The sequence below is a fragment of the Manduca sexta genome, chromosome 14 (assembly GCF_014839805.1).
Source record: "Manduca sexta isolate Smith_Timp_Sample1 chromosome 14, JHU_Msex_v1.0, whole genome shotgun sequence".
Taxonomy (NCBI): domain Eukaryota; kingdom Metazoa; phylum Arthropoda; class Insecta; order Lepidoptera; family Sphingidae; genus Manduca; species Manduca sexta.
The window spans coordinates 5,659,348-5,682,717 of record NC_051128.1 but is presented as its reverse complement, the minus strand read 5'-3'; the positions used below and the strand labels follow the sequence as shown (position 1 = coordinate 5,682,717).

At 35.1% G+C, this 23,370-nt stretch overlaps 2 protein-coding genes across 18 annotated transcripts; both read right to left on the bottom strand.

The window, feature by feature from the left end:
- Positions 1–5: 5 nt before the first annotated feature.
- Positions 6–6,770, bottom strand: LOC115447877 (replication protein A 70 kDa DNA-binding subunit). The gene is made up of 11 exons (XM_030175137.2): positions 6,543–6,770; positions 6,088–6,335; positions 5,236–5,490; positions 4,787–4,949; positions 4,107–4,311; positions 2,960–3,072; positions 2,611–2,682; positions 2,032–2,186; positions 1,400–1,658; positions 927–1,121; positions 6–416 (listed from the first exon to the last, which is right to left on the bottom strand). Exons 1-11 carry the CDS (start codon positions 6,573–6,575, stop codon positions 306–308), a joined length of 1,809 nt encoding a protein of 602 aa, XP_030030997.1. The 5' UTR covers positions 6,576–6,770; the 3' UTR covers positions 6–305.
- Positions 6,771–7,563: 793 nt separating this feature from the next.
- On the bottom strand, positions 7,564–23,370 carry LOC115447878. 17 transcript variants are annotated; one of them, XM_030175141.2, is made up of 21 exons: positions 23,254–23,370; positions 22,746–22,851; positions 22,042–22,175; positions 17,755–17,949; positions 17,482–17,577; positions 16,464–16,580; positions 15,325–15,515; positions 14,868–15,006; positions 14,510–14,592; positions 14,126–14,268; positions 13,180–13,329; positions 12,802–12,920; positions 12,657–12,719; positions 12,341–12,499; positions 11,952–12,086; positions 11,500–11,727; positions 11,093–11,182; positions 10,779–10,919; positions 10,524–10,655; positions 9,827–9,986; positions 7,564–9,532 (listed from the first exon to the last, which is right to left on the bottom strand). In XM_030175141.2, exons 2-21 carry the CDS (start codon positions 22,834–22,836, stop codon positions 9,423–9,425), a joined length of 2,676 nt encoding a protein of 891 aa, XP_030031001.1. In that variant the 5' UTR covers positions 22,837–22,851; positions 23,254–23,370; the 3' UTR covers positions 7,564–9,422. The 17 variants fall into 17 exon arrangements, with proteins under 17 accessions (XP_030031001.1, XP_030031005.1, XP_037294354.1 ...); XM_030175145.2 differs by having other exon boundaries at positions 17,791–17,949; XM_037438457.1 differs by having other exon boundaries at positions 22,746–22,837; positions 23,254–23,334.

Here is a 23,370-nt window from a genome sequence, read left to right as displayed (position 1 = left end):
GTAAATAAATATAAACCCAATTTTATTAGGCACGAGATAAGCAGTAACATTTTAGAATACACATATAATATAGAATCAATCAGTATACGTATAAATATTGCTTTGGAACATTATTACAGTTTGAACCACCTTTTAAAACAAAAATTATAATTGTACACTCCAAAGCAAATATTAATTTCACAATTATAAATGGTAGATTCCTAACATAAGATCATAATTTTAAAACAATTATCGCCCGCGATGTATCGGAACAAAAAAATAAAGTGGATATAACTAAACTTGATTAAACGAGAATATTTTGAATGTTAGACGTCGACACCGGTCATGGATTTTATGCTTTTCAGTAATCTTGCATTGCCCTCCTTGTAGTCGACTGGTTGGGCGTTGATCACCGTAGTCTTCAACCGCGTTTCGTCCTGTCAACAATGTTGCTATGGTTGGTGATTTTTTGTATCACTAAAAGATTTTAAACTTCCATAAAAGATAAATAAGTAACACTTAGTTGAATAAAACAGATGACTCGATGTTACGGATAGCCCACTACGTCGCGAAACTTGGTTCATTAATGATTACAACATTTGAAATATGAATTTCCACTTAATTTCTTAACAATTTTATGCTGTAATCACAAAGGGTTTTTCTTTGAATAAAATAATGTAAAAAATCCAGCATAGAAATACCCTCTATGCATCATGCAAATCATATCGTAAGCTCAATTAAAAGATGTTTGCCCACCTCGTCTCCCCTGCTCCTGTATTGGGTCTGAGAGTATATATATCTTAGCTAGATTTCCATCGCAGAAGAAAGCACATTCCGATAAATTTGCCACTGGCGTAAATAACACAATAACACCGTTGTTAGAATTTGTAACCCAAATCAAACAATAATAAAATTGCCTATGAATTTGTAAAGGACATTTGACTCACACTATAAGTCTCCATCTTAGCGCGGAACTTGAACACGAAGGTTTTGAACTTGACGTCGTCGAAGAGCTGTGAGTAGCCGCTCTTATCATACTCGAACATGCGTCCGATCTCGTCGGCGCTGCGCCCGAGCATCACCTCCGCCGACTCGTTGAACGCGGTCACGCGCTGGTCGCCCGTCGGGTCCGACACGTTCGCCTGCAAACAAACGGTCTTGTAAACACTGTGAAGAATAAATAGTACCAAACCATAAATTTGACTGTATCAATGGATATTGATCCATACTAATATAATGTATGTGAAAGTAACAATCGGTTACGACTTCGCGAACTACAAATTAATTGATTTCAATATTTTTGGAACAAAGAAAACTAGAACACCAAGAAATGAAATGCAAAAAAAAAGCAAATTCTACATGGACGAAGTTAGGAGTAAAAGCTAGTACCTATATTAATCTGAACGTAAAAAGAACTCACCGCCAACAGTATTCTATACTTGTAGTTAGGGAACTCTCTGTTACACTTCTCGCATCTGAAGAGGCCATTTTCCTGGTCCACAAGTTTCTTGTTGCATGCCTCCTGTGGGCACGCCTTATATACAGCGTTGTCTGAGAATGTAAACGTCAACACTCCGAGCATGCTGTAGTAATCGCCTTTCTCTCCGGAGCCTAACTGACGGCTCTCGGCTTCCGCGAACGTGATCCATTCGTTCGATCCGCCGCTGTATCCACCAACCCTGCACAAATTCAATGTCATGTGATTTTTTTTTATGTTTTTTTATTCAATACATAAAAAAAAATACAACTTGCACAAAAAATTAAGTTACATGAATTCATTGTATTCCATCAGATAGTAATTTTTTTGTTCATTTTTGTCTTAGGAAGTCAGTAATACAAATTCACGTAAGTTATTAATTATAGCACTAAACAAATTTGCTAACAAAAATAATCCCATTGAAAAATATAACTGGGTAAAACATACAATCTCATGATATTAATTTTGACTCCCCCATTGCTGGAGGAGGTTCATGCCCAGCAGAGAGATAATATGCGATGAATTATTAAAAAAAGGATAGGTACCGTATTAATTGATTTTTTTTAAATGCTCACTTGGCGGAAATGTTGACGACGTCGAGGTCGGCGCCGCCGTTATCGTACCAGCCCCTCAGCGCATGCGCCTCGGGCATGTCGGGGTTGAACCGTAGCACCGTGCTGTTGAGACACGATAGCGACTTGCTGCCGTTGAACTCGGAGATGCGGGTGCCCTGATAAATACACAATAATTATTTGAATTAATCGAATAGGCTGGTATAACTGTGTAAGCCCGCGGCATTAATGTCACTCATCTATTGATACTCTATCTGGCCACCATTCCATTTACCATCAGGTGCTGTCATTATGCTATGCCCTTATAAAAAAAATAACAATCTCATTTACCAATCAGCTATATATGCAAGTCCTATTGTTAAGGTACAAAAGTTTTTATAGTTGTTATGGAAGGAAGCAAAGTTTTCTACACTATGTTGCGTGAATAGCAATTGAACTGATATTGTTCATATCAATTTGTTAGTTGTGATAATTGTGTGTGCATTAAAAAAGTTGGGCATCTAACTCTGGTACAGAGTTTATAGAGTGCTCAGGATAAATGCCGATGCCCACATTTATTTTTAAAACAATATCAAATATTACCTTTGCAGCAATAACTGGATTTCCATTAGTGTCGAAACTTTCCGCCTCATTCCCCCACAATGTAAGGACCACCTGAAAATTTAGGTATTTTATTCATTATCTGTACTAATATATAATGCTGGAAAGTTTGTTTGTTTCAACGCGCTATTCTCAGGGACTATTAAATTGATTATGACCTTTTATTTACTTTAAGAAGCTACTTTATATCTAAGTTTTATAAGCTATTTTTTATCTTTGGAAAATATAAAGCGGCACTTTTGTATTGGAACTTTCTAACGCGGACGGAGCCGCAAACAATAATAATATTTTCATACTAAATATAAATAATCATAAGAACAGAGGTACTAACCGCCCCACCCGACGAGTCTACGATTGTGACCTCCCTTTTCTTGAGCAACCTGCCTGTGCTTTTTGCTGTCAACTCTTGCATATCAGATGCAAACTTACAAACACCAATAACATCTAGAAAAAAAATAAGCAATCCTTTGTATAATCCTAACATTAGTGGTTGTAGGAAATTATTCAATATACATATTGAGGAGTCTACTGTTTAGATCAGGGATGTTATGCAGCTCCGTAACCGTAACCGAAACTATCGGATATCCGAAATAAAAATATATCCATAACCGTATCCGTTAAAAAAGTTACGGATAATATGTTTTGACAGGTTTTTGTTTCACCGCTCACACGGCATCTTATTTATGTAGTTTGATTGTAATTTTTTGTCATAACATAATCTCATGTATAAATAGTATTTTTATTATTTAGCAGTAGGTACTTACTTATTTAATAAAGTGAATGAATAGTGGTGTGTTACGTACTAAATTGATTTATTAGTACACAATGCGTCCAACGTATGTACTTTAATTTGGACATTTTTTGATCAGTTGAATGTAATTTTGCAAAATGTAAATAGTGTGATAAAAACTTCACGTAGAAGAGGTGGAACTACTTCACTGAAACTTTATCTCAAAATAAAACACAGACTTTTTCCGAACACCCATGTCCCTCAATTAGTTCATCGATAATTAGTAATAAACGATGACGACGAAAGATAGTTAGTAATCGTCGCCCTACTGTATTACATAATATTTTTATTTTACTTTAATCTATTATCCGTAACCGAAACTATCCGAAACTAACGGATAATCCGAAATAATTACGTATCCATAACCGTATTCGAAACCGATATAATTTTATTCCTATATCCATATCCGTATCCATATCCGAAATTTCATATCCATAACATCCCTGATTTAGATCAGTGTTTCCCAAACTTTTTTATGCCATGCCCCACCTTAACCTTTCTAAAATTTTTATGCACCCCATACATCATTTTTAGTCTGTAAAAATTGTTTTGTTCCCTTAAGAAATATAAATGATAAGTTTTAGGAAGAAATTACTATGAAATTGTTATTACTGTGGGGCGTAGGCCCCACGTTGGGAAACAATGGTTTCGACTCTAAACAGTATCTGTTTAAAAAAATAGGTCTCACCCAATATAGTGTCGGGGTCTTTATCAGCAATCTTGTTGATGGGTATGAAGTCATACTGTATTCCAGGCATGGACGACGTGTCCTCCGTGCACTCGGCCACCACTGTCTCCGGCGTGAACGACATCTCATAATCATTCTTTAAAGTCGAGAATCGTTTATTCGCTGTTTTAAGACTGCAGCGGCTGATGTAGTAGACATTGTCTACCTATGTTTGTGAGAATAATATGTATGAAATATTAAATATTTTTGGGCTTATTCATATAAACCATTTGAATATTCGTTTTATCATCAGATTTAAACTCTGATGGATTATTCTGTTACTATATTATTTTTTTATTCAGTAAGGTTTTGTAGAAATGTTTTTTATAACATTTAAATTTTATTTTTATTCTGCCAATGCAAAGTTCATAAAGCTTGGTAAGTATATTTTAATTTAAAATAGAGCAATTAGAATTTCCATCAGAATTATAATTCACACAAAACATATGATTTGCTTTGAATTAGAATTTGTGCCTGAAATAATGGTTGGTTATCAACCTAGCTTATCAAATGTAAATCATCAATGCAGTTATGTAGCAAGGATACAGGCAAAAATTCGCATATTTTTTTCAGTTCATTAATTTATTTTTGTTTTCCATTGATGAAAGTTTTCACATATAATTTTAATATATTATCATTACCTGTATCATATCATAGAACTTGTCACATTCGTTTTTAAATGCTGTTGCTCTAATTTCACCAGACTCATCACAGAGGTCCATACTGAACAATTTTCCTTCTCCTTTAGCATTACTCCATGTTCGTATTGGCGACTTAGACATGACACGCACTTTGATCACCCACCTGAAACAAAGTGATAAAACATAAGCTGTGTATATAATTTTGTTCTAATAGGATGGTATGATTGCTAAAAAGTACAATATTGTGACTAGTTATCTTTGTTTTACTTGGACCTCCTTCATTTTACTCATAAATTTTTACTTTCCCTTTCTAATAACCCTTTCTGATATCATTATTAGCTACATATATTTTTAGACATAATGAATTTATGTTATCTAGAACCATTAAGTATTTACTTTTGTTTTTGTAATTTCTCTCAAAATGATTTATGATGTTACCAAGTACTTACTTGTTTTGATAAGGGCTCAAACTGGCAATAGGGTGTGTCATCTTTGAGTTTAGTATGCTAGAGTCCAAATTTGCAGGAGCAGGCACAGGTTTTGGCATGGACATTGGTGCCGGTGCATGATTCTGTTTGGGAGCTTGCTGTGGTTGAGGTTTAGATGAAGCTGTCTCCTCAGACCATGTCTTGGGAGTGCCTAATGTTTTGCCCACTTGACTGCCGGGAGCTATGATTGTAAGGTCCAAAATTATCATTACACGCCTAAAACAATAAAAACACAGATTAAAAACTTTTGGATTTATGATTTATGATTACTATTTAAAATTTCAGTGATGTGAGTAATAACCATGGTGACCCATTTTACAAAGATACATTTTGAAATATTTATGAAAAAGTGGCAGTTAAACATTTTCAACTCTGTATTCTTTACTTAGTTTAAGTTATTCGTAAAAGAACTTTTAATAAATATAAAACCAACTGACATTCTGAAATTTTTTATAGATGTAGAAACCCTAAGCACCTGTATAAGTTCCATTTCATGGACAAATCATGTAAACTAGTGTTATTTTTTGAGCAAATATGACTACAAATTAATACTTTGTATATGGATTATATTAACAAAAATAAATGATATTGTATACTATTATAACTTTTAGAATGTAATGTGTTTTACATATGACAATTAGACAATAACAGATATATATATGAATAATATGGAGTGTAGTAGGAATAAACTTGTTGTAACATGTTTTTGCACAAACATTACAAAGTGGGAATAATAGCTGACATTAGACTAGATAATCAGGGCCATACTGCATACCATCAGTTTAAGATTTCCCAACATGTTAAAAGACTTACTTTTCTCCTTTTCCAGTCATCTTCAGTAGAGATGTTATAAATCTATCAATTTGTACGACAGAGTAATCGGACAGCTCTCCGGTGATTAGCTTGTCGTGCAGTTGTGTCGCAAGCATGGCAAAGCTGTGTGAATGTTTGCCATCAGAAACAAGTAACCTAAACCTTTCGTTAGCTCCGCTACCTTGAATTTTTTTGCTGCCCAACACTTGCATTATTGGCTTATCGTACTGGCCCCCATTCATAATTATCTGAAAGTAATATACGAAGATAAAAAAACATAATTTTAGTGCAGTGTTTTGCGAGGTAGGTACGTCGTAATTAAAAGCATGGCCTATACAGGGTTTATAAACATCAATATCAATGAATTTCTACATAATAAACGATGAAACCATATAATTTTAAATTTAAACCATGTTCTAGCATGGTAATATCACCTAAAATACAGCTACACATACCTCCAAAGAACCCTCGGACAACTGATAAGACATTTTTTTAAGTTGTGTTGAATCTCAATAAAATAATAATCATTAACTTTTCTGCTTTATCTCATTAAATTAGGTGGGTTTAATAAAATACAATATTTAAAAACTATGTTATTTCTGAATTTCCGTTGCGCGCGAAATGCCGTACAAATCACAAATCAAAATCTCAAACTGTCACTGTCTATTGTCATTTGTATTTTTTTTATTACATATTCTTGATCACAGATATGTACAAGTTTGGTTAATATCAGTGTTGCTAGAAGGTAATTTTAATATACCCCAAAAAATGTGAGGAAACCTTTTGAACCATTGATACTTAGTACGTATATATCGATATTTTAAGCGGTGAAGAATAACCACTATTAGAGAAGTTTTCATAATATCCTAACTTTGATTTCCTTCGACATTAGTTTTTTTTTTAATTTTAAAATCCTCTTCGTTTCCCTTCTACTAGTGGTAAGAATGGTGGTAAGCTAGATATAGCGGCTGAAAACCCGATGTTGATCTCCATCTGTATGTACCTTGGTGGAGCTTCAGATACCCAAGATAAACACACCGAACTCCACCTAGGACAATAAAAATTTTGTATTTCGGTTAGATCATAATTATCACCAATTATGCTTATAGTCTTCGAAAGTATTTTTTCATTTCGCACCAGTAGTTCCCGAGATTAACTCGTTCGAACATACTATTTAGCTTTATATAAGTATAGAACATATAAAAATTAAAAATAATGTGGATTTACTATAAAACGCATAATATAATGTTCACAGTGAGTGTTTGATAATATTTTCGCCGTTAATTGTAGGCTACATAATATTTGGATTTTAGTAGGATAATATTGTTGGAAATGTGAGTTACGAACATGGGACAGGACATTTTTAAAATCAGCTCATAAAATTGCAAGTTTTTTTTGATAAGGACTGGATCAGGAGGTTTCAGAAAATATTCTACAATTAGCACTATATTGGATTAGTCAAATAAATAAAGTACATTATATTGTAAATAATTTTATTATTTTACTAAATTGAAGAAACAAATAAAATTGATAATTATAAGCTAATAAATTATGAATCCGTGCTAACAATGCAGTTGATGGTTTTTTTATATACTCATTTGGAGTCCATAAATATCATATAGTATTCATTCAAATTCATTTTTTAATAATGATTCAACGTTCAACCGCAATATTAGTACAAATCCAACCTAGTCCTATAATATCTAAGTATTTAGAATACAGTCTATGTAAAATGTTCTAAAGTACTAAAGTCAGGAAATCTATTTACAATGGGACACTATTGTGTGTGTAACTATTAGATGTAAGAGCAGATATGAAATATTTTTTCTAAAATAGTACAGATCATATTGGAGGAATAAATTAAGGATTAGCATAGTACAACATTTTTTTTCCTAAGGAATTGGAAACAAGAACATATTGAATACAACAAATGAGTTTAATTTGTTGGCCCATTTATCCACTTGAGCGTTATAGCGTTTACAAGAGAATTTATTATTTATCGAAAGTCTATAAATTGGTACAATTGTATTTATGATATCATATTCTCTCTAATGAATAGTCAAGTTATTTTGTTAATATGATTACCTAAAACTGCAGACTCAAAAATAGTATGTATATGTCATAAAAGCCGCTTGATCGTTATTTTCACAGTATTTGTATTCAAATGTACATAGTAGTCAATACACTACAACAATTGTAATAAAAGAAGTGAATTTTTATTTATAATTATTATGTGGAACATTTATTCATTTCTGTAATTAGCCAAATGATTTCAGTCAGTCATATTATACATTGATAAAATATATTTTTTATACATCAAAGTATTTTTTTTACGTATTCCATAAACATACAATAAACCTAGTTTTATTATGTGTATAATTGTCTCTCAATCTTTTTGTCTGCTTTGACGATAGTAGGATCACACGCACTATAGTTACCCCTCTTTTCTTTATTAGATCTCTGAAAACAGTAGCTGTCGGGTCGCGCTTTATGCGCACGCGCACATAGATTGAGGAGTACTACACCACTTGTACAATGTATCAACAGTCTCATATACATACTTATTTACATAACATTCATTAAACACTTTCATACAGCATGTTTTAAATTGAAACATTCCTTTGAATCTGGATTTGTGTTTCCTACCGGAGAACTTCTTGAGGAAACTTAAGCTAATGATGAAGACATGTAATTTCTAAAATACAGAATACGGGAATAATATGCCGTGTCGCTGTTCTTTATAGGAACTTGCATATACAACATCCTTGTCACATGATTTAACTACAAACTTCTGACAATATACAATGCCAGATTTGCATAAAAGTCTTTCGCAAAAAATGTATCAGCTATCCTAATTAAGGAAATTATCAAATTCGACTCAAATATATTGTTTTTGTTAACTTACTCAATTCAGCTAGCTTTTCGGTGAACTTTACTACACATTACCATCTAAGTTTGTAATTTCCTATATAATTAGGCCTTTTATTTATGACCTAGTTGTTGTTTCACGACTAACCCTTGCCTTTAACATGCAATCCTAATTTTTCGCGATCCAACCTGATCACAAAAATGGACTAATGAGAATAAAGTTTTGTTGACATGCTTATAAATGACTTATCTTGATTGTTTATTCTTGTAATAGGATTCAGATGTGATCCTTATCAGTTATTAAACTCGGCTTAAGAATGTTGCCCAACAAGATTGGCTGTCTCGTACGACCTATTTCACCATTGTGAAATATCTCCATATATTTTATTGGCGTACAATTGTATTGTGATCCGGCGAACACACTGCCGGTAAGTGGTATTACATTGTCACTGTCTATTCAGATGTCTTTATTCTTGGGCTTTACTTGCTTCTGTTATCGACTCATACTGTTCCTTATCAAGCTCTGTCATTGTGAGCGTCCCATCCGGGAGCAACAGGACCACGCGGCGGGTACCACCTAAAGAATTAAATTAGTGAAAAATACAAATGTAAAACATTTTATAAACAACGCATCATGCATGTCATTTTTATTTGATTACAGGTACCTACCTATGTAGTATAGTTTGAGCGGTAGACAAATCCTATGAAGGATAATAAAGATTTGTGCAGGTCGTCGACAAAATTACTACTATCAAATTGATTTACGTCACGGAAAGGCGTCATATTAAGAATTTACCTTGAAAATTAATCTTACGTATTTCACAACGCTCAAAAGACATACAAATGCGTTCCAAAAATGTTGAGTATTTACCAGGTGAAGGCAGGTCGGCCTGCAACAGCTGCGCGATGACTTGCGTGGCGTCCTCGCCTGGCTCACCCTCCACCTGCACGGCTACCTGCTGCAGCGCCGGCGCCGCTTCGCCGCCCGGCATCAGCTGTGCCAGCTGCGATGGGTCTAACGACAGCACGTCCTGGAATACAACAATTCAGTTAGACTTCAACAATATAGGTAATATCCGTGGCTGCAGTTAAGAATCATTTTTGAAGGTATTGCTGTGACCTGTGTCCTAGACTAAATAAAATGACTTCTCCTATACATGCAGATTTGATAGTTTTGGTGGTGTTCAAAATTTATATTACTAGTAGGTTGCCTCAAAATTCTAACACCCCCCACCCCTGCGTCCTCATATACGCCTATGCTAGCTGTTAAAATATATTGCAAATGTTTAATTTTTTTCAGTTTTATCACATCCAGATATATTATGTACAACCACCCCCTTCAGTACAAAAAAAGATATGGTACCACACGTATTGTTCTCAAAATATAATGGAATGGAACTCAAGTATGAGTTACATAAAGACTGCCATAAAGCAATTTTTATTTTATGGTCGCATTTACTGTATAAACATATGAAAATTTGTTGAAATGCATTGCTTTATTGACACAGTGCAAACATATAAGTCTGTGTACATTCCACCATGAGATACCACAGTTTACTTGCACTCACCTGTCCATCTTCTCTTGTAACGTACATGACGTCTCCCTCGCCTTCCACGGCGCCCTCCACTCCCTCGACAGCGCCCTCAACTCCCTCTGCAGCCACAAGGAGTGTCTGTCCAGCTTCATTCTCACCAGCCACCTAAAATTTGTATGGCATGATTACTATGATACAAAATATCCTAGAAATAATTATGTAGGACATTGTATGGAGTTAAAATTTCATTTCATATTATTTACTGAGTTTTATAGTGCAGCAATATACCTGATATAGAACCCCATCTTCCCCTCGTATCATGATGGGCGGGTGGCCCGTGTGCAGCAAGCTGACCTCATCACCCTCGTCAACACCCACGCCTTCTTCGAGGAGTTGTTTCACTGCGCTCGCCTCTACTTTCACCTCCGTCTATATGCGCATACATAAATAACTTATATAATATTTATATTTTAAGCATTATTAGTAACTATATTATTTGATAACAAAATTTTATATGTTCAGAAAATTTTATCTGGACAATTCATACTGTGAAAAATAAAATTTATTATAATTACTGTTATTAGTAGTTTAATAATACTTACGCCGTCTTCGTCTGTAAGCACAGGAAGTGACGGCTGTGCACCGTCGCCCTGTACTAACATGCCAGTCGTTCCACCAGGAGACATTTCGACCTGCAAAACATAATCAAGTCAATGGTTCATTGCATAATTATGAATTACAGACATTTTTCAAAATCAAGATTCGTCGTCTATAAAACCGGTTGCTTGTTAAATAAAAGATGATAATATTAAAAACCTAGAGCTGGTTAAGTGAGGGGTAGCAGACCAGAAATGACAATAGAAACTTAACTTTGTCTGACATAATATGATTGAAGTGCTATAATGGAAAAATGCAGCATTTAGGACTTTTATAGGTACTCTCTTTTTGGTCTTGGACATAATAAATAGGTGAGTAGCTAAGTGGTGTGTCAAGTTTGGTATGTTTGTACCTTCATGACCACAGTGGGCTGGTGCGGCGGCGGTGTGGTGGGGTGCGCGGGCTCGGGAGGGGGGCTGGGCGTGGGCGGTGGCGTGGGCTCGCCCTCGGCACGCGCCAGGCGCCGCCCTGTCAGCGGGCACAGAGTCAGCTCCCGCTCGGGGCTGTCGGCCGGCAGTGGGCCCAGGTCGCGCGGGAATGGGTCTTCGATGCCATCAGACGTATCTGACGACGCGTCCGACTGAAAAATGTGCTTTCGTTATCCCTAATATCTACTAACCATTTACACTTGGTGAATAGTTTTTTTAGTTAAACATAATATTTTACGTCATAGTACTATTTGTCTAATGCCAGCATACTTGAACTGAAAATTATGTGTCTCTGGGTTTCTACCTTAAGTCATAACGCCAATACACCTTCCCTTTAATATTTATGATTCAAAATGCAACATAATACTCTGCTTACCTGATCAAAGTCAAATGGTATGGGTTGGGGTGTCTTGTCTCTGATGCGCACGATGTTACCGCCCGCTGTCGATATGGCGTACGCGCCCCGACCACGACCGCGCGCAGACCCACCGCGACGCAGCAAACTATCGCCCTAACAACAAAATTACTTTAAGACAATGTAAGGATTTTATGGATGGTAGAGGTATAATTTGTACAGCATAGTTGCAGTATACATAAGTATATATTAAACGTACGAGTGGCAAGCAGCCTTGTTGACATAGAAACTATGTATTAAATAATATTACAAGAATAACTACTTTTACAAGAAATGTAAAAGGAATATTCTAAAACCTAAAATGTCAAATATAAAATATGGATGTTGAACATATTGAATTTGTAGCTAACCTGTGCTAATTTCTTGTTAAGTATGGTGACTGGTGATTTTCCATCTGAGCCCATACTGGATGGCCGCTGTATCGTACGCTGAATTATTTTTTGTCCAGAGGGAGTGATGATTGTTTTTTCTGTTACTTGCTGTCCTCCAGAATTATATGTTTTCTTTACCTGTAACATAAGGATGCTAATGAATTATCAAAATAATATAATAAAATATTACAGTGAAACATTAGTAAAATATCACTAGAAACTAATGCAATTCCATGGCTATATTTTATTTTATGCTTTCATTGTGATAGGAAATGGCAATTATAATAACACTCACTTGTGTTGACGGCATGGGGGTGCGCGGGGAAGTCGTCGATTTCTTTGTTTCCTCCACTTTTTTCTGTGAAGTGTACAATGGATATTTTATTTTTAGCAAACTCTTGTACTAACATCTACACAAAAGTTATGGAATTATAGCACACCTGTTTCGCAGCCATAATCTGTTTTCTTATGATATCCTGGTCGAGACTTAGCCCTGGGCCCAACTTTCCTGGCGCGTCGATCTTCATAATTCCTGAACTCTTTGACATTATGTACACACCTGCAACAAATATTAATAACTAAAAATCTGTACAATGATATTGTGTGTCCTTTATTTCCGATTCTAGAGGAAATTCAAGCTAACTTACTTCACACTATGGAAAGACAAATCTACAAATTGTTAACAACAGCACCATTGGAGATGAGACCACCAATGATATTTTGTTATCTCAGCAATTCTTGTACTGTGTTTTTATAAAGTTTACGATACAAATGTGTCCACACAGCAATGTTTAGCAACTCAACTCGACTTTTATTACCTGTGGTAAGGTTGGGCATATGTTTAGGGTCAACTTTGATGACTCCCTTTATGTTCGGCATGCCTTTTCCGCCGAGGCCGAGTGATTTCACAAGCTCAGGGTCGAGAGTAGACTTTGGTGAAGATTGACCATTCAGCATTTTTTTCTCGGCTGCAAGTATTGCCATCTTACTATGAGCGATATGTGTAACAATGGGGCTTATAAAGGAAATAGGGCACACACGTTTGTTGAAAGGGGTGACAGAGCTTATGCTAATACTATGAACACAAATGAATTAGTTCTGCAGACAGTGTAAGAGGAATTATAATTAATTACAAAATATTGTAATATATAACTGAAGTCATCAATGTGACTACCATGTTGATATTACTATTATAATACTTATTTAAGACATCATTTTATTCCAATTGAATTTGATGAGTATTTTTTAATGAACAAAAAATTGCGTACATCCTTTCCTCGGAATGGCTCACGCCTTACTGCCCCCGTTGCCCGTAAGCAGTCGCGATTCTACAGTTCGAGCGCAAACTCGAAATATTAAAAATGTTACCAAGAAAGAAACCCAATACTGTATCTATTAAGGTGGTCGCCCTTAGTGATCCCTTGACATTCAGAACAGCATTTCAGGAACACTCGACTACATATCACTACTCTAGACTGTGGTTTGCGTTTGCAAAAAAACGATTCAGTTTCGTTTCTAATGTGCGACTATTTAGACGACATCGAGTAAAGGACGAGTAAGAGACGGAAGAAGGCAGATCTGTACACAGTGTGCCTCACAGAGGTATCGCTAAAAAATAATTGCAAGTATAGCTGAGGGTGACCCACCTTAGGGATATTGACATCCAAATTAAAAGATATTGAGAAAGAAGTGCATATGAATATGGTAAATCAGTTATTTCTGACAAATAGAAATACGAATTTTGGGCTATTTAAGATGTAGTACCTTTAGAGTCAGAGTCTGAGAATTCTTCATCTTCACTGGACATTTCCTTCTTGACCTTTTTGGGGACCGACTCGCCGTCCTCGCCGCCGCACCACGCCTTCACTTGATCTAACGCACGTACTTTACTAGTGCGTTGTAGACGCCTGGACAATGAAGATTTGAACTATGAAGATATTAGAGTTTAATATACAATGGTATTTTTATGTAAATAGTTTTTATTGCACTAATAATATCCACATCTTGATTCTGCTACTGCACTGGCCCTATTATAGTGGTTGCAAATACCAATCAAATATTTTGTATGGAATTGAAATGTTGAAACTTGCCAAGTAGACAAGTTGCCTGTAAAAACATATTTGAAAATTCACATGTTTGTATTCTTACCCTGTGGGCGTCATGGCGGGGCTATCAGATTTCTTGACTACTTGTTTCACGACCTGTGGCAAAGGTGTGCTGATTTGTTTCACCTGGTATAAGAAATATTACAATCCTTCATTCATCACAAATGTCCAAATATAAACAAAAATATAAAAATTGCTAAATACATATTGTAATTCATAAAAGAGTCATTACTGTGGTTAAAATTAAGTTTCCTATTCATAATAGTAATAGATGAGTGTTTCTTAAAGTAATGAAGCATTTAGTATAATTCTCATGAAATAGACTCAAAAGTAGTTTTCTAAATGTGACATGGAATACAAATATGCACAATACATAAGAATGTGTGTACTGGCATTTATACCTGCACAGGATGCTGTTGCTGTTGTTGCTGCGCTCTAAGGGCCTTCAGTTCCTTCTGTCGTGCTAACTGTTTCTCAAATGCCTCCAATAAGTGTTTGCATGTTTCCATGTTCTCTATAGGTTCCCACGTGTTTTGTTCACTGTATTGAAATAAAAGGTTTGTACAAATTCAATAAATATTTTTAAAACACTATAATATGTTGATTCATTAATAAAACAGCATCCTAAGAATGTAGCATGGTTTTGCTTATTCCACATTCTAGGAACCTTAATTTATATTTCTAGTTATGGTTTCTCATAAAATCAACAGCCACAGTCTAGCCCAGGTAGACACTTCAAAAGGTCAATGAATTAACAACTACTAAGACATCTTTGTGCCCCAGGTAAAAAAAAGTTGAGAATGCCTGGTTTAGCCAATCATTTAATATGTAGAAGAAGAAGTAGAAGAGAATACTGACTGCGGATATCCCTCCCACTTGAGTAGATACTCGTACTGCTTGCGGCGTGGGTTGAACCGCTTGGCGAGAATCTTCTCGACGACGTACTCGCCGGCCTCGGTGGGGTCTCCCTGCCGCTCGGTGCGGCGCGCGATGCGCTCCTCGGGCGGCACGCGCTCCTGCGCGTTGCGCACCGACTCGTTCGGCTCCTGCTGACAACACAACTACAACTTGTACGTGCCACATCACGGCAATCATACCTTCTAACAAAAAGGTTTTTATTTGGAACTTTAATATTGTATAAGAAATACTAAAACATTTAAATAATTCATTGACTAATATAACAAACATTTCGTCAATCCCGAAATAATAATAAAAAATATATAATATATTAGTCCTTCATCAATGCATTCCGATGGATGCGGATGCGAATCAATCAGAATAATATTTGATTCTATAGATCATGTTATAGGGATTAGTTTATTAGATTTATTTTCGAGATCAATTTTAAGGTAACTAAGGAAGACGGACGAGTACCTACGGAAGAAGGACCTATCGGGATAGTTTCTCAATTTCAGCTGTACTATACAGTCACAATCCTGTAGTCTACATACATGAAACATGCATATGATTGACTAAATTTAAAATATAAGTAATGTATACAACTTAAAGCATGAAAATTATGCATTCACTGCAAACCATGATACAAATATTATGTCCACCAAAACCCAAATTACAACATATACTAAACGCCTCAGGCATCAAGGAAATTGGAAAATAATATAAAACAAAAATGTATGTAAAAATTCATTAACTGGAGAAGTTATTATAAAGAGACCTTCCTCAGTTAAAAGCCACATAGAAGATAAAGCATAAATAAAACATGAAGGAGCAATGTATATAAAAATAAATATTTATATCAAATGTTAAAAGATTCTACAGGTATTTCATTTTACTGTAAAGATAAGTTGCCTAGTTAAAGCTCATCAACATTTGAGTTAATTAATCAACCACATTATACTTGCCCAATAAACTTTATTTTGTATCTATCTATGTATATTGAATAGAAACTATCAAAAGTGCAAGACAAACTAACAAAATATGTACATATTAATTATAACTACCACATCCACACTACCAAATTGAATATTATGATATACCTTTGGTTTTATATTTTGTGTCATCGGTACTTTATTAAGGACACCTTTTAGTCCTGTGCTAGCTTTAAATAAACCGTCACTATCCTCCCCAGCCGATGGTTGCGTTTCTGAATCCTCCTGTAAAATGTTAAATACCTTAAAGCCATGAACCTCCTCCAAGATACTCGTAGAATATTGCCATAACAGTATGAGTAGTGTTAACAAATAGGCTTCAGAAAAGTGGGTGCAATAATTTGCTGCGTACCACTTGAGGATAAAAGGCGTGAGTGTATGTGGACTGGAACGCCAGCGCACTAGCACACGTTTAGGTTGTAAATAAGCGAGTACTGGACATCAACTTTCAAAACGAGTGAAAAGGCGACGAAAGGAGTGTCAGTTTTACAAGACTGCATCAATAAGTCATTTATTACTACTATACCAAAACCTACAAACAGGTCAACAACTTTTTTTTATCAAATCTAATATTATAGTCTAGAAGAGGAAATGAGTGTTGTCAAATAAATGTTCGTCACAAAATAGTTTCTATGAAACATTGTTATGAAAGTTTTGTCAAATTAAAATTTTGAAAACATAAATTCTATCAAAACATATGAAAGAAACAGTCGTAATAATATTTCAAAGAACTATTTAACTACATAAATATGTACATTCATTTTGTGAAATTATTATTTTATTTATTAAATTGTCAAATATAATCATTAGCAACCAACAATCATTGTGAGATACATCTATGGTACTTTTTGCCCTTCCCTGATATGTTACATATTCTAATTTTGTACATAATTCACTTCATATCCTAGTTTTCCACCTAACAATCAACTGATTATTGCATTATACTCAAACAGCTCACACAAATTATGAACAAACAGTACCACGACCAATTAAAAATTGCATGATGATCCTAGGACATTTGTTAAAACAGCACAAAATATAAAAAAATGTGTTAGTAGCGTGAATTTATGAAAATGCTATGACAATGTACAAAAATGACATAATATTCCCTGTGAACCATACATACCACTTTAGGTATCTTCCTAGGTCTGCCTCGTTTCCTAACTTCCTGTTGGGGTGGATTTTGCACCGGTACCAATTGATCTTCAGTCTTCACCTCCATCTGGTTGATTGGATACAGTGGATTTATTGAAATACTTTAATACTTAGTTTTTAATTTCAAGGGCCCCTAGTTATTAAACTATTTTAATTACTTAATTTGGTTAATTTACTTTAATCTATTTAATTGCAGCTATCCACTGTCAATATCTACAGCGAATATCAAACCAATCAAACTTACTACTTTAGCATGTGCATATTTGGAAAGTGCCTGTACATTTGAGCCAGCTGTGATCCAGGCATTGCGTTGGGCCTCAGGCATGCGGCACCACTGCTGGTACAGTTTCCAGCTGTTATCCGAATTTGCTGTGGTGCCCTCTCGCGTTGATGAACATTTCCACAGAAGAAATGCCCACACCTGAGCCTTGCTTTCATTCTGCAGAAAAAAAATAACATCAGCCAATAAGTCTGGAAGTATTTGAGTACAATTCTTATTTACTGGTTTGCAGAAATAATTTAAAGGATTATTGTAAAGCTTACTGCCGTAGCACATTTTCGTATCCCTATTATGACGTTAAACAACAAAAAACAAAAAACAACAACAACAACGTTATTTCTTAACTGTGATATCGAGATTGAGGATTTTTTATTATTATTATTATTATATTTCCGTTATAACGCCGTCTGGAGACATGGTAGACGTCGGACGGCTTCAATGTCGAGTCCCCAGCGCTACTACACCCTATACTGGCACACTAACTAAGACTCCGCGGTGTGAGGTGTCTTTCGGCGCGTCGGCCTTCCTACACGATATCACTGAGCGATCCGCCTACAATAATGAGGGACACAACTCTCCACGAACCAAAGGATGCTACCGGCGCCTATAGCAGTATGACTCATGAGACCTAACCACCCATAAGCACTGCCGCCCGACCGTATCCGCCCTTATCTGATACTAGCTTTTGCCCGCGGCTCCGCCCGCGTTATAAAGTTTTTCAGGCTAAAGTTTTCCGTTATAAAAGTAGTAGTTTCCCGGGAGCCTATGTTCTTCCCAGAGTCTCAAACTGTCTCCATACCAAATTTCATCTTAATACGTTGGGTAGTTCTTGAGTTTAACACGTTCAGGCAGACAGATGCAGCGGGGGACTTTGTTTTATAATATATGTTTTAGAACTTTTTAAGAGGAACAATCCCGTCATACGTTATTGTTGCATAACTTTAACCGTTTACGCAGCGCAGGCAACGGAAGCTCTCAAAACTAATAATTTTTCCCCGTTTTTGCAACATGTTTCGTTACTGCTCCGCTCCTATTGGTCAAAGCGTGATGATATAGAGCCTATAGCACTCCAGGAACAAAGGGCTATCCAACACAAAAAGATTTTTTTCAGTTCAAACCGGTAGTTCCTGAGATTAGCCATTACTGCTCCGCTCCTATTGGTCATAGCGTGATGATATATAGCCTATAGCGCTCCACAAATAAAGGGCTATCCAACACAAAACGAATTTTTTAGTTGAAACCGGTAGTTTCTGAGATTAGCCATTACTGCTCCGCTCCTATTGGTCAAAGCGTGATGATATATAACTTTGAGCACTCCACAAACAAAGGACTATTCAACACAAAAATCATTTTTCAGTTCGAATGGGTAGTTCCCGAGATTAGCCATTACTACTCCGCAACTATTGGGTATAGCGTGATGATATATAGCCTATAGCACTCCTCGAACAAAGGGCTATCCAACGCATAAAGAATTTTTCAGTTTGGACCGGTAGTTCCTGAGATTAGCCATTACTGCTCCGCTCCTATTGGGTATAGCGTGATGATATATAGCCTATAGCACTCCACGAACAAAGGGCTATCCAACGCAAAAAGATTTTTTCAGTTTGGACCCTTAGTTCCTGAGATTAGCGCGTTCAAACAAACAAACAAACAAACAAACTCTTCAGCTTTATATAATAGTATAGATCATGGGATCGATGTAAGTAATACACTTTATCAAGAATGTCGCAGAAATTGTTCAACTTAGTTTTTACGACTTTACCTAATGTCTATCCCTTCGAAGGAACCCTATCGTAGGTGAATTGCTGTAGTATAAAAATCCACACAAAGTGTGGCTCAACCTGAGAATCAAACTCACAAACTCCTGGTTCACGTTTAAATATAATGCCGCGATACTGAGGAGGTAATTAAAGTTATCTTATATTCCTATACATAATAACAACGTCGTTACGTCGGCATATATTTTCAAGTAAAATAGACGGCGACCACACTTATTTATACGGAATGTCCCAAAAAATAGTGTCAAGCGGAGGTACAGAGACAGAGCACCCCTTGGGGTATGTCCCAATCACCCCCCATATATGTTCCGCGATTTTTCATAGTTTCCGGGTTATGAACTAAAAACTATCAGCTTCGTAACTTTAATGAAAATTATGACAATGTTGGTGTAAAGTGATAAACTTATATTCCATGAATTATGACTTAAATTTTCCTCTTTAAATTAAAAAACTAAACAGGTGACTTCGTGGCCTAAGGTAGGTCAAAGAATTCTTCAGACTCTCAACTTACATATTCATTAAAAAACATAGTCATTCATGGGGGCTAATTTGGTTAAAATCAGCCTTAAAAGACGGCAAGGTGGAATTTTATTTCTTGATATATTTATTTTCGTAACAGATATGTATGTCTTGGCGGAGCCACAAAAACATGTGGTCGTTAACTAAACATTTGCATTTAAGGATTTTATAACTCCCAAATACTGAATTTAAGAACATAAACCAAATATAAAGAAAGTATAACAAAAGAAAATAATATTTTGCGAGTAGGAATACAACCGCCTGGTCGCTTTCTAACGTATTTTATTAAATATGCATTTAAGTATACCTCCATGCGATTCCGATATAGTTTAATATGAGGTTGAAATATTCTTAAAACTGTTAAACATTAGGGTAGTTGAATTCGGCTGATTTTTTAATACATACATTTATCAATAATATATTTCAACTAAAATATTTTCAAAATCTACGCAATAATAAATAAGTCATAAAGCTTTGTAATTTGGTGGAAAGGGAAGATGTCAAATTACAGTATTAAGTAACAACTAACTTTTGAAAGGCGCCCGCTTTTACAATAATATTAAAAAAAAAACTATTGTTTTATTTTTTCGAAAAAGGGGTCACCGGAAATCTATTTATGCAAGTGGTCGGTTACTGGAGCTGGTCGCAAAAAACGACGTAATGACCCTATCCGTTTTGAAATTCAAATATAGAACTGAAAAACAAACACTTTTTGTAGCGATTGATGCTCAGTCGTGAGATTGTTTCTTTCATAATATTTTGAACCTTGTTAAAATTGGATAAGGTTGAGATTTAATTAATCATAGCTACTAATATAGGGATAGCTTTTCGTGATGGCACCGCATAGCGTAGTACAGACGGTCGGGTATGACTTTTAATGTTAATTATAATTATTGTAATACAAAATCAAATCCAGGATTAAAGTTTCATTATATATTTTTCTGGGACAGAAAGTAGCCTTGAAAAAACTTGAGTTTATCGAGTTCAGACAGGCAGACAGATTTGGTGGGGGACTTTTTTCGTAATATACTAGCTTTTGCGTGCGGCGCCGCCAGCGTTACACATCTTCCGGGATAGAACTCCCTTTATGTTATATTTTCCCGGGATAGAAAGTACCCTATGTCCTTCCTTCCTAGGGATTTAAACTCTCCATACCAAATTTCATCAAAATCCATTAGGTAGGTTTTGAGTTTATGGCGCTGTGACAGGCATACAGATACAGCAAAGGAATTTGTTTTATAATAATATATTTTTTAGAACTTTTTAAGTGGAACAATTTCGTCGTACATGATTCTTGCATAACTTTAACCGATTACACAGCGCATGCAATGAAAACTCAAAAGAAATATTTTTTCCCATTTTTGCATCATTTTTTATTAATGCCCTGCTCCTATTTGTCATAGCATGATGTTCTATAGCTTTCCTCAATAAATGGGCTATGCAACATTAAGATTTTTTTTTTAATTTGAACCAGTAATATTAGCATGTTGTAAAAATCTATTTAGCATTTGTATATTAGTATAAATATATAGGTATGGAAAATATAGATTATATTTGAACAGGTTTTTTTTTCTATAGGTGCTTTAATCTTAAATGATATTGTTTTCTACTTGGCAGGGCTTCAGAGCAGCAGCACCTATTTTTTTAAAAAAAATAAAAGAATTACAACATATTTTAGTTCCTATGGGAGCAAATTACTGGGATAAAAAGTGTATGCCTAGGTTTTAATCCTAGACATGGTCTACCCAAGTTCCAGAGCTCATTTTAATTTGTTCACTTTCTGCATAAACTTCTAACAGTCATCCAATCATTGTCACAAATTTTTGCATTTATTATATTAGCAATATTATGGGGTATTCATATTTTAGCATCACTAATTTTATTAAGACAATAGAACAAACCAGTTTCACATCACATTACCAAATAAAATTAGTATTCAAAAAAGATTACTTACGCTATCTCTTACAGGTGATTTTCCACTGCAGTTGTTAGCATCTTTATGCTCTTTGAACTCATCAACAAAGTGGAATGCGGCATGACACTGGCCACATACCAGTACATCCAACGTAGACATCAGCTCATGGGCTTCTGCAAAATAAAAACAAAAATTAGAATTATTTCTTTGACAATTGATTTCTTAGAAAACTTGCCACATAGCAAATAATTACATTATATTTATATAGAATACTTTTATAGATTTATAGTTGTATAGAATCCTTTTTTTATATATATAGATAAATTAATAAAGCAAGGTAGAGTATGATTCAAGCTACATCTTTATGCAAATGATTTCAAACCTTGTCTGTAAAGGAACATAATCATAGTATCTTTATGCCAAAGGAGCAGTAAAATCTCTTGGAATTTTATGTAGAGTCGTACTCATCATGCTAATACTTACTTTTGGAATAAAATTGAAAGAACAAAATAAAATGAGCACTGCTATTAGGACTCGTGGGAAGTTCTAGGTGATTATCATTGATGCAGTAAATACTAAATAGATTTGAGATAGATAACATAAGTCCCAAGACAGTCTAATTTCTTACAATATTAGCTGAAAATTACGGAAACTTATTGTTATAAATATTGTTAGTTTATATGTAAATAATTATTAATTACATCTATAGGTGTTCAATAAGTATATGAAAAAAAAAATATTGCCTTTCAAAGCCGTTGGATTTTTAGAAAGTTCTTCAGGGTTTCCCGGCGGCACTTCTTCCGGCGGACTCTCGCTTTCTTCCATGGAAGTCATCCTTGTAAAAGCAAACTGAAATTTTACCAAAATTATTCATAGCAATTCAGAGATAATCGCCTATATTTGTACCACATCTTACCAGGATAACCTTATATTGGCCGGCATTCCCGCCAACTCATTACCAACTAAATACAAAGGCTATACAGTATAAGAAGTTACAAAATTTATTAATACCTATACTTTATCCCAATAACAGTAAAATAAACTGGTTCTGGATTAAACAGTTAAATTGAACCATTGTTATGAAGAAATAAAAAATATTAAAATTGTATGACACAAATCGACGCTCATTGAATTATACACTCGTTGTAGTGATAAAATTAGATACTTTCGCGGCATTATACACATTGTAACCATTTTTTGCACCGTGTGATATTTACTATGTTTATGCAAAAGACAAATAATGTCACATACCTACACACACACAATATTTTTTCTTAAAAATATATCTAACTTCACAGAACACAACGCAAAACGCTACAAATCAGATCAAGAATCGAATATTCAATGACGAAAAAAATGCTTCGCCGA